General features: G+C 35.9%; 1 protein-coding gene and 1 pseudogene across 2 annotated transcripts in view; one reads left to right on the top strand and one right to left on the bottom strand.

The window, feature by feature from the left end:
* EMF2 (VEFS-Box of polycomb protein) overlaps nucleotides 1–6,349 on the top strand; it is an 85,817-nt gene extending 79,468 nt beyond the window's left edge. For both annotated transcript variants that reach the window (XM_089798268.1, XM_089798269.1), the window contains 7 exons: nucleotides 3,374–3,429; nucleotides 3,516–4,118; nucleotides 4,329–4,377; nucleotides 4,903–4,986; nucleotides 5,460–5,539; nucleotides 5,718–5,807; nucleotides 5,922–6,349. In XM_089798268.1, coding sequence (XP_089654394.1) covers nucleotides 3,374–3,429; nucleotides 3,516–4,118; nucleotides 4,329–4,377; nucleotides 4,903–4,986; nucleotides 5,460–5,539; nucleotides 5,718–5,807; nucleotides 5,922–6,027 — 1,068 coding nt within the window. In that variant the 3' untranslated portion in view covers nucleotides 6,028–6,349. The remainder of the gene's footprint in view (nucleotides 1–3,373; nucleotides 3,430–3,515; nucleotides 4,119–4,328; nucleotides 4,378–4,902; nucleotides 4,987–5,459; nucleotides 5,540–5,717; nucleotides 5,808–5,921) is intronic.
* Nucleotides 6,350–8,160: 1,811 nt separating this feature from the next.
* Nucleotides 8,161–14,924, bottom strand: part of LOC149543470 (glutamate decarboxylase-like) — an 88,967-nt pseudogene continuing 82,203 nt past the window's right edge.

The raw sequence follows: 14,924 nt of genomic DNA, 5'->3' as shown, positions 1-14,924 counted from the left end.
AAAATGTCAACAAAAAGTAATAAATACTTCCCAATAACATAAGCAGCCATAGGTCCAATAACATCAAGATAGACCAGTTGTAATACCTTAGAAGCTATCCAAAAGTCACCATCTAAAAAAGGAGTGCGATTGCTACCCAACCTAATATGCTTCGTAAAATCCAACCTTCTGGTCTGAATCTCTGGCAGTCCAATGGTAAGATCTTCTTGAACAAGCTGAGAAAGTGCACATTCAAGTGCCTCTATTATTGATGCCAAAGTGTAGTATTAGAGGAGCATTGGGCTGCCATAACAAGATCTTGAGAATCATAGGAGTCAACAAATTTGAAAAGACCATGATCCTCAACACTTACAACTGTAGACTGAGTTTTCCAATCAATGATATTGCACTGATGTGAACTAAAGGTCACGTCTAACCAAAGAGAATGTCTTAGAATTTGACTGGCTGAGAGAAGGTTGAGTTCTGTTCCTAAATTATATTACACATCAAGGAAAATCAGTTTCCTTCCTTCAAGCTATATCTGTATATTGCTTCTTCCAATACCAATGCACTCTTCTCGAAAAATGTCTGAATTTGAGAATGGCTAAAAATCTGCAAACCAATCTTGGTGATGAGTGAAGTTGCGGGAGGAACCTGAATTAGTGTACCAGGCAAAAGATTTGACATGATCTGCAGGTCTTTTAGCCATGAAGGTAGAAAAGGGAGGCTCACCCTTCTTAGTGTGTTCTGCAGTATGTGCTTTAGGATGTGGACCATATTTCTTGGTTTGAACAGCTAAGTGTGGACCGGATTTATGGCAGTAGATGCACTGAATATTTATCTTCGGCCCTTCTAAGGGTTAAGCAGAAAGATTCTCTTGAGAAGACTGAGAAAATTGACAATTGGCTGTATCCTTATGAACGGAGTAGCTGAGAAGTCTTGGGCATTTGAAGATGAGCTGATACTACTGCCAAATTGTTGTTTCCAACAATCTTTTTGTTGAAGCATTATGCAGAGATTGGAAAACGAAGCATTAGAATGAGTAGAAGCGATGTTGAGAGTTTCAACAAAGTGCTTATAGGAAGATGGTAGATTCATTAGGGCGATCATCACCATGTCTTCTTCCATTTTGTGTCCAATGGCTTCCAATTGATCTCAAATATCCTTGATTTTATTGAGAGGATGGTGCAAGGATACTTGCTCACCATCATAATTGAGAAGAGTATGTTCAGAAAGAATGTGGGATCTTGCCCAAGGTTTCATGCAAACCTTTTAGACGACTCCAAATTTCTGCAGCTGTTTTACTGGAAGGAACCTGTAGGAGCTGATCATCAGCAACCAAAAGTTGACGAGCATAACAGCTTCTCGATTTTACTCATAAAATTTATCTTGCTTTTTGCCTTCATCTGCAAGATGAGTAGTTTCGCCCAAAACAATGTTGTCAAACATCTGTATTTGAAGATAGTTGTCATGCGCTGCTGCTATGCATTGTAGTTCCTATCATTAAATTTTTAACCGCCTGACAACAGAATGTTGGTCAAAGATGCCATTGCATGGTTTCGATGCACAAAACGAGAAACCTAGATGGCAAAATGCACAAAGTTGAATGTGCTGCTTGTTGTTCTTGCATGAATTACAAAGTATTTCCATTGGAACAAAAACTGAGGCACAGAAAATGAGGCAGCCAGAAAAATCCTAAGACAACCAAGTTGAAGTCTCATAAAATCCACCAAGAAATTGTAAACAAAACAATATACCAGCTGGCACAAAAATTGAGGTACGAAAAATGAGACACCCTATGAAATCCAAAGACAACCCAGTTTTTGGGGAATTGAAAAAACCAGCAAGAGTTTGGAAACGAAAGGAAAGCCCATCTTGATCTGAAGGGTCAAAAGCCTAGTTTAAAATTGCAGAGACCCTAGGCAGTCATGGAGCCTTCTCTTTTTTGTGCAAAAAACGGCCACAATACTTGTTGAAAATGGTAAATACTCATGAATGTGGCCCAAAAATGGTGGAAAAGGCCACAAACAATGGATTTGCCGAGAATCTTGTTGCTTACAGAGGAATACAACCTTTTCTCTTTTTTGTGCAAAAAATGGCCACAATACTTGTTGAAAATGGTAAATACTCATGAATGTGGCCCAAAAATGGTGGAAAAGGCCACAAACAATGGATTTGCCAAGAATCTTGTTGCTTACAGAGGAATACAACCTCTCTTGGCAGAATAGCACCACCAAACCCAGGGTTGACTCTGAAGAATGCAGAATACTGGCGGCCAAAAAGTTTGTCTTGCAGACAAAGACGGCACAAAGAGGGCCACGGAATTGAAAGCAGACATTGCATGGGCTTCAGATCGTGTGAGAAAGAAAACAGAAAAAACTACTATGAGTGGGGTTGGGTAAGATACCAATGCACCGGCTAGGGAAAGATTGAGCAGTTGATCTGCAAAAATGACCAAAATATGGTCCGAATGCTGCAAATTGTGATGGATAAATGCAGAAAATGACAGCAGGAAAAAACTTGCATGGGTTGCCAGTAAGGAATAAGAATGAATATGTGCAGGAAAAGAAAAAACTCGCTAGAGTAGAACCACAAAATTTCTAAGAGAAATTCTTATGTAAAAATCACAATTTTTTTTCCAAAGGAGATATTTTAGAAACTGAACTTTTTTAAAAAGAAAAAATCCTGCTTGATACCATATTACAGAATAATTGGGAAATAATTGAATTATTTATTTACTAATGAATGAAGTGTTCTTATAGAGTTTACAAACGAGATGTTTATAGAAAGCAACATAGAAATAATCTATTATAGAAGATATTTACAATATATGGAAGTGACAATCAAAAATAGAAATAATCTAACTTAGTAGATATTATTTTAATAATCTTTGCAAAACTCATCTTACATATTTCCTAGTCCTGTGAACTGGATTTAGAAAGGCAGAATACCTTCAGTTAACCTGTTATTGTAGTGGACATGTTCTTAGATTTCTTTTTCTTTTTGGCATGTTCTTAGTTGACAGTTTAAACCGGTTTTGGGTTTCTACAATAGGAATCCATTTTACTAATTAGCTTAGAAAGTGTCCATGAATGCTTCCAATCTATACTGTTTACTTATTCCAGAATGAAAAGCACATGGTTTAATCTTTTAAACAGTTGTCAGAAGTACAATAGAAGTTCCTGCACACAGTTATTAGCTTTTACCATCAGAACTCTTTTGGAATTAAAATAAATTTTATATTTTCTGTTCATAATATAGAGTGAGTTGGAAGGGATTGGAAGGCACTGTAATGGTGAAATGTCTGATATGAAATCCTTGTTCGAATTGCTTGAGATTTAGTTTGAGGATTTAAGAAGAAAACCCTAATTATTCTCAGTCTGCATGACTACAGGGAAGCATTGCAGACGAGGATGGCAACGTGGCTCCATTTAAAGTTTTCTCTTACTGGTATTTGAGAATTTATAATCTGTGGATGGGCATGATTATTGTAATTTTGTTGTTTTTTATATCTTATTTTTGCTGTATATTTTCAGCTCCAAGTCTTGCTCAGTCAAGAGACGCCGGACAGCAGTTCGTGATTCAGCATACTCACATCTACAAGTTAAACAAGATTCCATAGGAACAGGGAGCTTTGGCCAATCCCAAAATGCCTTGATAAAGACTGCTCTAGCTAATTCACATGAAGCATCTGTTGGACCTTTAGTAAATTGTACCATCTCATCAAAAGAGCCATTATCAGCACGGGCTGTTTATAATCCGTTACCTGGTGGTACATTATCTGAAATACAAAGTTGCAACGAGCTGGAGCAAGGTAGCCATTTAGCACCTTCATCACCTGTAAGGGAGGATAGGCCTCAGATTAATGATGCACTGAGAGTTGAATCCAAAGAAGACACAGAGAAACAAGGAATTCTTGGAAATGGAGAAATTGCTTTACCTTCTCAAAGGCATGAAATAGAAAATGCATATATGGAGCAAGCATTTGCTGGAGATTCTATATTAGCTGGGTTTCAAGTTGCTGTGGTCGATAACGGTGACTATGGACCACAAACTGATGCAAGCAACCTAATACCCCCTTCCGCTCTGCGGTTTGGAAAGACAAGGAAACTGTCTGTCGAGGGAGGGGAACCACGCAGGTATGTAAACATGCTAGGTTATCTTTGATTCTCTTTTGAAAGTCAGCTTCTTGTTTCTATTACCAAGGAGATTGCTTGAGCTTTGTAAAGGATTTCTTCTAGGAAAAATTAAACTGACATTTTAGTGAAATGAAACAGATGTTTGTAGAATTGACTTGTTGAAAAGTTTTACACCTTTTATGCTCTGATCATTCTTGTTGTTTCCTGCAGTCGTATACTTCTTAAAAAAAGACAGTTTTTCCATTCACACAGAGCACAGGTAAGATTATTGATGTCTTCATCTTTTTTAGTCCTTGTACTGTGCTTAGGGAGTACCATTTTCCTACAACAATTATTTGTAAACAATGAACGTCAATATTATATTTTTATTCGTTTGTTTGTATGCTCAAGTATGGTTTGTTACTGTTGATGTTGGACAAAAATAACTTTCTAGACTGATTTTAAATTTTTTGTTTTATAGTTATTGACTTGTTATTACATTTACATCATTGAAACCTTACAAGTGATATTAAGGATTAGTTGGCCTGTTTGCCTAAATCTATTTTGCTGCAATAGTGAATGCAGGCTATTCCATCTTCATGTTCTTTCTTCTGGCAACATTAATTATTTAAGTAATAGATTGTACAACCATATAGATGTGGGAAAACAAAAAAATGTTTTTGCCCATTTTAAGTATAGCTTGTAGCAGATATTCATGTTATCACTGTGCTTCTGTCTTGGAGCATGTAGAGATCTTGGTTAAAGATGTTTAAGATGGTCTTACATTTTTAATTGGTTTATGAAGCCAATGGCCTTGGAGCAAGTGTTTTCAGATAGAGATAGTGAAGATGAAGTTGATGATGACATTGCAGACTTTGAAGATCGAAGGGTAATATATACTGCTTCTTAACTTTCTTCATTGGATTCTGCTGAAAATGAATAGATGTCAGGCGAAAAGATTGTTAACAGTTGCAGAGTGTTGAATAAATGGTTATTCTAAGGTGAAATTGAATGTATATTTTCTTAGAGGTACAGCTCATAGAGGCCAACAAATGGTGGCAGTCAAGGTAGTAGATGAAATCTTAATCAAGACAAATAAAACAAACCTGAATAATTGAAATCTTACTACAAGCAATCTTCCAAACAAGCATATACATTTTGGTAAAAAGTGAAAGCTTGTGTCTGGATCACCACCAACCAAGACATCGATTTGGTGGCATGAAATCCCCATTTGTGGAAGTGTATTAGTTTTCTATTATATCATTTGTGCAAACTTCCACCTGTAGTTCAATGTCATTAAAGCAGATATTTTATTGCACACTTGAAACAGAGATCTATTAAATGTATGATTTATGGCTGCAGATGCTTGACGACTTTGTAGACGTAACAAAGTATGAGAAGCAGCTCATGCATCTTTGGAATTCTTTTGTTAGGAAGCAACGGTAAGGTCACGTGACAACATTCTAACACATTGATCTTGTTACTTTTATAGAAGCTCAATCGATCATTCCCTTTGTGAAACTTTATGTTACTTTTTGAATAAAAACTTAAGCTATTCATTGGGAATTTAATGTAAAGGCCGTTTGAACACATTATGAAGCATGCATTGTTACATTGCAGTGTGTTGGCAGATGGCCATGTACCTTGGGCATGTGAGGCATTTTCTAAATATCATGGTCAGGATCTTGCTCGATTTCCGCCTCTTCGGTGGTAAGTTTTTAATCCTTGCAACTATAATTGATGAACAATGCAGATTAATTCTTGCATAAAGTGATAATATTTGTTTTAGTTATACTATTTCTAATTTAATTAATGTTTGGATAGGTGCTGGAGGTTGTTTATGGTCAAACTTTGGAACCACAATCTTCTTGATGCAGGCATCATGAACCGCTGTAACAGTATTATTGATGACTTCGGTAAGAATCAATAGGCTTCTTGCACTCAGTTGTACAATACTTCAAAGGCTAATTCTGGAAGGAGAGTATCTGGCCTCCGTGCGTTTCTAAAGCAGCTGCTGAATCACACCATTAGTTGACATACAGGTGGTAACTCATTCTTTCTGATTTTGAATGATTTACTGTAGAACGCGTGCATGAGTTCTACTAGTGTCATTCAGCTATTCATTGATGTAACATTCTTTTGTCACTCATCCACAATTCAATTCATGTGTTCTTTCTAAATCTCAAAATTGCACAGAAAGTGTAAGTTACGATAATTTAAAGCACTTTTGGTAAAAATTGGCATTCCTAGTAGAGACATGTTATGAACCGTCTTGAAATTGTTTATTTCTGGAGTATTCAAGCTTCTCAAACTGAAACGTGTTGCAAATTGCTACCATTCTTAGGAGGGAGGGATTTTCTGATAGTGTTGTTTGACAGGAAACATGCTAATGATTTTTCTTAAATAATTAATGATACTACTAACCAACCTTAAAAGGTGGCTGCAAGTGCTGATGACATACGATGAGATGCATAGCTAGACTGATGGCACTAATTAATCTCAGTAAAACTGTATGAAGCCTTTAATTGTGATTGAATACCATCAATTTCAGTGTGTTTGCTCAGATTGTACAGCTATCACTTCACGAGGCTAGTCAGTGTCCATGCTCAGCAACCTAACAAATGTTCAATATGACAAGGTTGTTTAAGATGCATCAGAGTTTTTCTGGCTGCTGTCAATTGTGGAAAATGTTGAGGAGGTTTTCATCTTTCCTGATGATTGGAAGGGTTTATCAAGTTTGAAGTATGTATGTTGAGAATGCTCATTCACTATTATGTTGGCTAAAATTCATTTATTAAAAAAATAAAGGACCTTTTGAATCTAAAAACTGCTTTAAAAAAAATTCAACTATGCATCAGTAATGTGCATGTCTGCATTTACTGATGTTAATTGAATGAAACATGTTCATTGTTGTACAGCCCATTCACTTTGGTGCGAAAACCTTAAACATATTGGTGGATTTTTTCTGAAATGAATAAATACGAGAAGTTAATGTATGAGATTATTCTGGAAAGGAACTTGCACTCAATTTTTCTGGATGAACCCACATTGTAGGGAAACTTAACTAAGCTTACCTTTCCACAAAGATTCTTTTCCATTGGCTGGTGCAACAAATCTCAATATTACCTTCTCAGTAGGAGGATGGTCCACCTTGTTACAGTTCGAGCATCTTGTGTTGCACATGCTTTTGGTAGACAGCAGTATTAAAAATGACCTTTAGATTTCAAAGGCAAAATGTTTTCATTAATAATTTAATTGGTTATATTAAAGAACCCTCTGTTATTATTTTCCTCCATATAACTAGTTGTCATTACATTCCTTAATCACTACAAATGGTCCCTGATTTCTATGGTGCGTTGCTTTGTCACCAATCCAACTGTCTGGATCTTCACCCTCACACACTTAATATACGAGTGCTCATTTTATGCAATCGAGTAGAATTACAATCAGCTTTTGCACTAGAAATGCAATGGATTAGAAAGTCAAACTCCCCACCGTCAATGAGGATACGAATCTGAGATAAGTAAGTTTTTCATTTTTGAAAAAGAGAATATTCAGTTTTTTAGAAAGATTATCTTGATGATGGATCATGGAGCATGATGATGGAAAAATTGCTTAATGTAAAATCTGGAAAACAAATTCAGATTACTATAGACTCAACTTTCAAGGAGATAATTTGCAAGTCGATAGATCTCAATTTATTTTTTATAGTATGAAAAAGAATATTGGTAAATATTTTATTTTCTTATTTTTTTGGAGGGTACTTCGAAGTTTTTGATTAAGAAAGACAGGTTTTGAAGGGTGCTTGAAACTTTGTACAAGTCTAAAATTTTTCAATAAACACAGATGCAAAAGTACAGTAGACCAAAGAGGAACCGGTCACCCCCCAAACAAAGGGTAACCATGGTGACAGAAAAGCCTATCGCCAGCCAAAACCAAACATTCAGCTAGAAGGCTGAAAACCGAATTGAGAGATCAGCCTCCAAAAAACTAGTTACTACAAGGGAGCTCACGATTTGCCCTTTGATTTAGAGCCTCCTTTGCACGACTGAAGGTTCATTTTTTAAGGAGGAGCAGAGGGCTTAGCTTTCTTTCTTTTTACCGCAATCCAACCATCCTTCACCTTTGCTGCCTCAGCAGTCCAATCCCTAGATGAAACTGAACAGTGGAACCCAGGGGAATCAGCAGCAACAACATTCTCTCTAGGAGAGCTCGTAGACGGCTGGCCCCCAACAGTACCAGGAGGGGCATCCGATACAGGGGCAGGGGAAGGAGAGGGAACAGGGTCTTGACCAGAAGTCTGGACTTCCTCCGCTACCACTGGCACCGAATGACCGTCAGCAGGGGGATCATTCGTAGGGGGAGAGTCATCCATAGGTTCCAAAAGTGCATCCATGGACTTAACCATCGTATAGTGCTCAAAAGAGGCCCCTGGCCACCAGGAAGGTGGTCGCCTTGATTTGGTCTTCACAGTAGCACAATGAGCAGCAATGTGATCTGTCTTATGACATTTTCTATAGCGAAAAGGGATACTTTCGTAATCCAACATTTGGGTGCAAGAACCCCTCAAGGATTCCAAACAAATCTTCTTTGAAAGGCCCTTTGAAATATCTAGCTCTACAAGAATCTGTGCACACGTTGAATGGAGAATATTCGTAGTGTCTAAGTTCACATAAAAAATTACCGATAGCATCCCCAATAGCTTCATAAACAGAATCTAGCCAAAGATGCATCGAAAGGTTTAGAAGTTGGATCCAGATAGGAACCCTGTTAAAGGATTTTGTAAGTGGATCAAAATCCATATGCCACAGTTTGGCCATAAGTGGATATTTGTCTTGCCATGAAAAATTGTTATCACACAAAATAGTCTTCCTATCTTTAGCACTTCTAAACTTTACTATGAAAAATCCTTTAGCATTTAGAAAGATGTGAATATCATGGTCTAAAATTGGTTCCCAATGCGTGGAGATCCAAGCACGAAGATTAGCAAGAGAAGGCCAAAAATCTTGAAAGCAAAAAATAGCAGCAAGAGAAGAGAGCTCTTCTACTGTATCAAAAATATTATCAATTGTTTATGGGTTTAAAAAACCCTTATAGGGTTTGATACACTTACAGGGGAAACTTCACGGGGATGAGAAGGCCCAGAATGAGGGAAACACGACCAACACCATGAAGACCCGCTTCAAAGGCAGCCACGTTGGCATAAGAGGCAGCCCTACCCCTAGAGGGCACAAGACCAGCATAAGGCATATTGGTCTGTCACTTTAACTGTAACAGTCTCTGTCAGCAAACTCCCAACATACACTCTAGGCAAGCGGCTAGGGCACCATGGCAGCGGACGGCTAGGGCAACCAACTTGCGACACTTGCACTCAGCGACCAGCGGTAACCCACGACAAAACTAAGAGGAGTAGGAGCAGGAGCTCGGGCACAAGCATGGAGCCTATAGCCACGGCTAGGGCAGTAGACAAGGTCATAATACATAGTTGTAATCAAGCATTGATGATGGAAAAATGATACTTCAAAGTTGTGTGCTAGCAAGGTCATAATACATAGTTGTATTCAAGCGTTGATGATGGAAAAATGATATATTAAATTGGTATAGCAAAATAGTGAAATATATCATGTTAGTATTATGCCCTACACTTTTTCACTAGGGACCTCTCTCCCAACAATGTTGTAGTTTTCTAACGAAATGTGTAAGCATGATTATTTAGATGAAAATATAACAAAATAATGTCACTGTAAAAACTATTACATACCATATTATTAAGCTATTTTTTGCTTTAAACTCAAAGTGTAATGTCTCACAACTTGCTTATTTGAAAAAAAAAAGATAGGGGAAAACCCCACTAACTAGACAATCCTCAAAATAAATCACCATGAGCACCCCCAATAACCCTTTCTTTTTTAAAGAGAAATCATCACGAACACCCAATAATTATCCAATATTACATCGAAAAATGAATACTTGAAACACACCTTCATTGGTACAATAATGTTTTTGTTACGCAACTCATTGTACAAAAAAAGGGACATTTTTCTTAAAAATAAATAAACATTGCTGCACATATTTACGAAGTCAAAGATTGGTTGAAGAATACAAAGTGATTATATTAATGTACTTTTCATTTTATATTAATGTGTCAAGATGCACAATTATTGGTGAATTACATATTTAGTGAAATAGAAACATACACAAGTAGTGGTGCATAACCACTTTTTAAATACTCCCATTTGCACATTGACCCAAACATGTATGACAACTTCAAACATTTAAGCTAACTTGGTTCAATACTTGTATGTACTAAATAGTTTATGATACAACAATTTAATTAAATTAAAAAGATGAAGCAAAAAAAGAAAGAACAGATAATAAAAAATTGAAATGAAGAAGCCATTGTATGAAGCAATCATTAAATGTAATTCATTATATGAAATGACCTATCAATTCCTACTCAATGCGAATTTCAAATTGACTAACCATTCTTCCATGACCAAATTCCTAAAAGGATACAACACCATGTTAATATTTTTGAAAATTCCTTATATGATCACTCTTGGTTTATTCTTGCTATTTGCAAATTCTCTACTCTTGTTTAGGTTGCTAGGAAATCTCATTTTTGTCATGTTTATTCTTTATTATTGTATACTTAATGTATATTTACATAATGTTCAATGCATTTTTTCTTCTTCCAATTTTACCACTTTTAATGCATGTTTTAAATCTAATTTTATTGTTTTTATTGCTTATGGTCTATGCTTACTAAATTCTTTACAGTGATGTTTAACGTATGTTCAAATCTATCGCAAAACTAAGTTGTTTATTACATACCTTTTTACTTCTTACCTTTTGTAGGATACTCTCTATTGCAAAACAAAGTTATCAAAGGTAAATCCCTTTATTACGTGCCTTTTATTGTAATTTTTTAATTTAGTAAATGTGGGTTTATATGTGTATACTACGAGTTTTCTTTGAATTAATTAAAAGCATTGATTTTTTTTTTTTGGGTCGTTGACTTCATTTTGTAATGTTCTCAATGAGTACATTACAAAACAACTCAACATATTACACAATTAGTTATGTGATGTATTCACTGATGAAATGTACTTGTCAATTTAGTCAAGTCATTTCATGCCTTCAAATAGAAGGTATTTCTATTCATGCAAGCTTTCTAGTCTCATGTTTCACATTACCAAATTAGTTTTGTAACGTTGTCAATGAATACATTATAAAAAGAACTCTGCACAATGCACATATAGTTTTCTAAAAGTACTTGTCAATCTAGTTGTTTTCAATGCACTTTCAAATTTTACAAAGCTGTCTTGCTTTTGTAATGTTCTCAATGGATAGCCAACTATTCCCTGTTCATTTATATAATATTATAATGAATACATTACAACTCTAATGCTAATTTTATTATGTACTCATTGAATACGTTACAATTTTAATGTCACATTTACAACGTGCTCAATGAATACATTTTTGTAGTCTGTCAATATTTTTTAATAAATGATAACCTTTTATAGTGTTGACTTAGTTTTGTAATGTATTCAATCAATACAACACAATATTTTTGTATCATATTGCCAAATTGCTATTGTAATGTTAAAAATGAATACAATGCAAAATCGATTCACCAAATTATTATTATAGTTTTCTAATGTATTCATTGAATAAACTAGAAGTTTATAATTGTGGACTTGGTCACTAGGTATCGATAACTTGAATACCAAATAAAAAAAGTCAATATCTCCAATTAGTAATCACATAACCATGAATGACTAAGTTTTTTATATTGTGGACGCACTCACTAGGTAGAAAAGGTGGTGAATGGGTCATTTTAATTAAAATGCATTGTCCCTTGCATTAATCAAAACCTTAACGTATTACATCTAGTAGACCACCAAAGTTAACCACACTTTACCCCATAACTAATTACCTTAACATGTTTGCAGTTCACCGAATGCCATGTTACCACTCATGGTTTACCCAATTACTATGCCCTTTGAACCCCATCATGAAATAGTAAATATTTCATAGCTATTTATCGTTCAATAAGTGTTTGTGATGATTTTCTTGTGCTGTTTGTAATGATTTGCCTATGTTGATAGTTCTATGTTTCAATCGTTCCAACTTGAAATCATTGCATGCAATGTGACATAAAGAAATAATTTAAGGAAATGGTAAAGAAATAACCTACAATGTCGATTTAATCATTCCTTGGTGTTGTAGTTTTTGTGAATCTCTACAATTTCTTCCATTTTTCATTTTGAATATGGAGGTTTCTCTATGTTTATCATTGTCTTCCACAATGTTTTTATAAAAACTAAAGCACTCACAAACACTTGCCGTCGACCTCCTTTCCCAAGCTTACATTACCTATATGCCGTCTTAATTTGTCGTCAATTTGTTTGACACTCTGAATGTACTCATTGGCATTGCCTCATTGAAATAACTATCTGCATAATTAGGTTGTCATTGATGCATGCATTGTTCAATTGATATGAGGGAGTTGGAGATAGCATTAGATGTATGCATTCTTAAGTGGACATTAGGTGTATGCATATGTATTATAATGTATCCATTCTTCAATTGCCATGCATTATATGCATTACTTTGGTTTTCAAGCTGCTACTTTCCATTGTTAAACTAACATTGATTCCATTTAAAATTTATGTTGATTGGATGTTCTCATGAATGCATGTACAATGCCAAGTATTGTTATATGATGTTAAGTGATAAGCGTAACATGAAAAAAGAAAAAAAGGGACAACAAAGGGAACTCCTTCAAGTATAAGAATGCTACATGAAGTTACATTCATAGAGACATATGCTAATGCAGACAAACATGTACATGTTCCCATTCATCCTCTTGCTGGAGATCGTCAAGTATTGTCTGATGCAACTCCTGCCAATGTAGTAGATATGAATGCACATGAAAGTAATGGGGAGGATGTCCCAAGTTACACTTCTCGTTGAGCCAAGATTAAAGAGTGGACTGTTGACGACATGGATGCTGCAATTAGTAGTGTTGAGAATAGCTCAATTTGAGCTGCAACAAAAAAGTGAAAGATACTTGCTTCTAATTTGAGGGTGTGGTTGATGGGTATTACTATGATAAAGAGGAAGGGGCCTACAATAGTCCGATCTCTGAACGAGGAAGATTTCATTGTGAAGTGGTGTAAGAACATGGTGGATTTAGGCAATGGTGTACAAGTTAATCAGTTGCAATGAGTTGTTTCCCAAATCACTTCAGGAAGGATTAACCCTTTTACAGATGGAATGACATGAAGATCATGGTGGCATGGATTTAAACTCCACAAGGACTTGATCATTAGAACAACAAAAGGGGTTGACATAGACGTATATGATGGTTCGTCCTACTATTGTTGCCTGTTTTTATGACAACCTCAAAATTCTCTAAAACATCAACCACTACAGATCTAGACAAATATGGAACTGTGATGAAATGAGAGTGATTGCGCGAATGAGAGCCAAAAATGTCCTTCAACTCATATAAAAAAGAAGGGAATGAATCATTATTCTTGCATGTGTCAACATTGTTGGTCAAAATACCTATTTTTCACTTGTTCAAAGCCAAGAGACACATAAAGAATTACATTGTCAATTGTATGTCCGTGACGCATATGTTAATACAACAACGTGCTTGGATGACAAAAGAGTTGTTCTTGAATTGGTTGGACTCCTTGGCAAGATCCATCCCCTATGGTGTCTCTCCCTCAAACAGAGCTCTTCTTATTTTTGATGGATATGGCAACTGTGTGACATGGAAAATATTTGAACACAAGGCATCTGGACATAGATTTACTCGCACTTCTTGCATATAACAACCATAATTGTCAACTGTTGAATGTTAGCCAGATGTTAGCCTGTGTATTTTCACCATTCAAGACATACTTCAAATAACACAGAAACTTGTGTTATAGTTGACAATGAGCAACCACCAAACCATGAGTAGCCACCAAACATTGACCAACCAACAAACCATGACAACACAAAAAAATATGACAACTCACGAAACCATGAGCAACCCACAAACCATGATGTTTGATTAAGCTTGACAATATAAGCTTCATAACCAGATTGGCTGTAGGAAGTTGCAATAAATATTGGTCAACCAATTATGTGTGCATAGGTGGACATTTTCCTATCAATGGCTTCCTTGCCACATGTTGACCTTGCTAACATTATCCACTACTTTGCAAATGTAGTTGGGATCAATTGGATAGTCAAGTGTGTGATGATACCAATCTCCAAATTGATGGTGATGACGATGCTGACTTTGTACCATGCAAATCACTTGACACCAAACAACATAGTGGTGCATGCACAACATATTCTTACAATTATCTGTGCAAAGAATGCATGCTTCTACATGAGGGGCACACTGTGGGGTGATGTGTCTAAGAAGGAATTTACAAATTCTTACTTCTAATGACTACATTGAACAACTACAGAAATAAGAGAGAGGAAAATAGAAAGAGAGGCAAATTCTCACAAAAGATGTAGAGGAAAAAATAGACACACCTTCCACACCTACAACCATTACAATTACAAAACCTAAAATAGGCAATGTAATTCCATCCGCTCTAGAGATACTTAGTACGTCCAAGACACCTCTTCCCTCCTAGCACCAAACACTTCTTGTCCCCAAATTATCAACCATTAATGTGCAACAAGTGCAACCCCAAGAATCCTCATCACAGTTGGCAAACAATACTCCTCAATACACAATGCTAGCTTAGTTGATAAAGGACATTCCTACTTTGTAGACACTTCATAGTAGTAAAGGGGATAATAGTG

This window comes from Cupressus sempervirens, chromosome 8 (genome assembly GCF_028749045.1).
Source record: "Cupressus sempervirens isolate cs-2001-9-10 chromosome 8, ASM2874904v1, whole genome shotgun sequence".
NCBI lineage: Eukaryota > Viridiplantae > Streptophyta > Pinopsida > Cupressales > Cupressaceae > Cupressus > Cupressus sempervirens.
The sequence above is the reverse complement of the archived record's forward strand: the minus strand, read 5'-3'. Positions and strand labels throughout refer to the sequence as shown.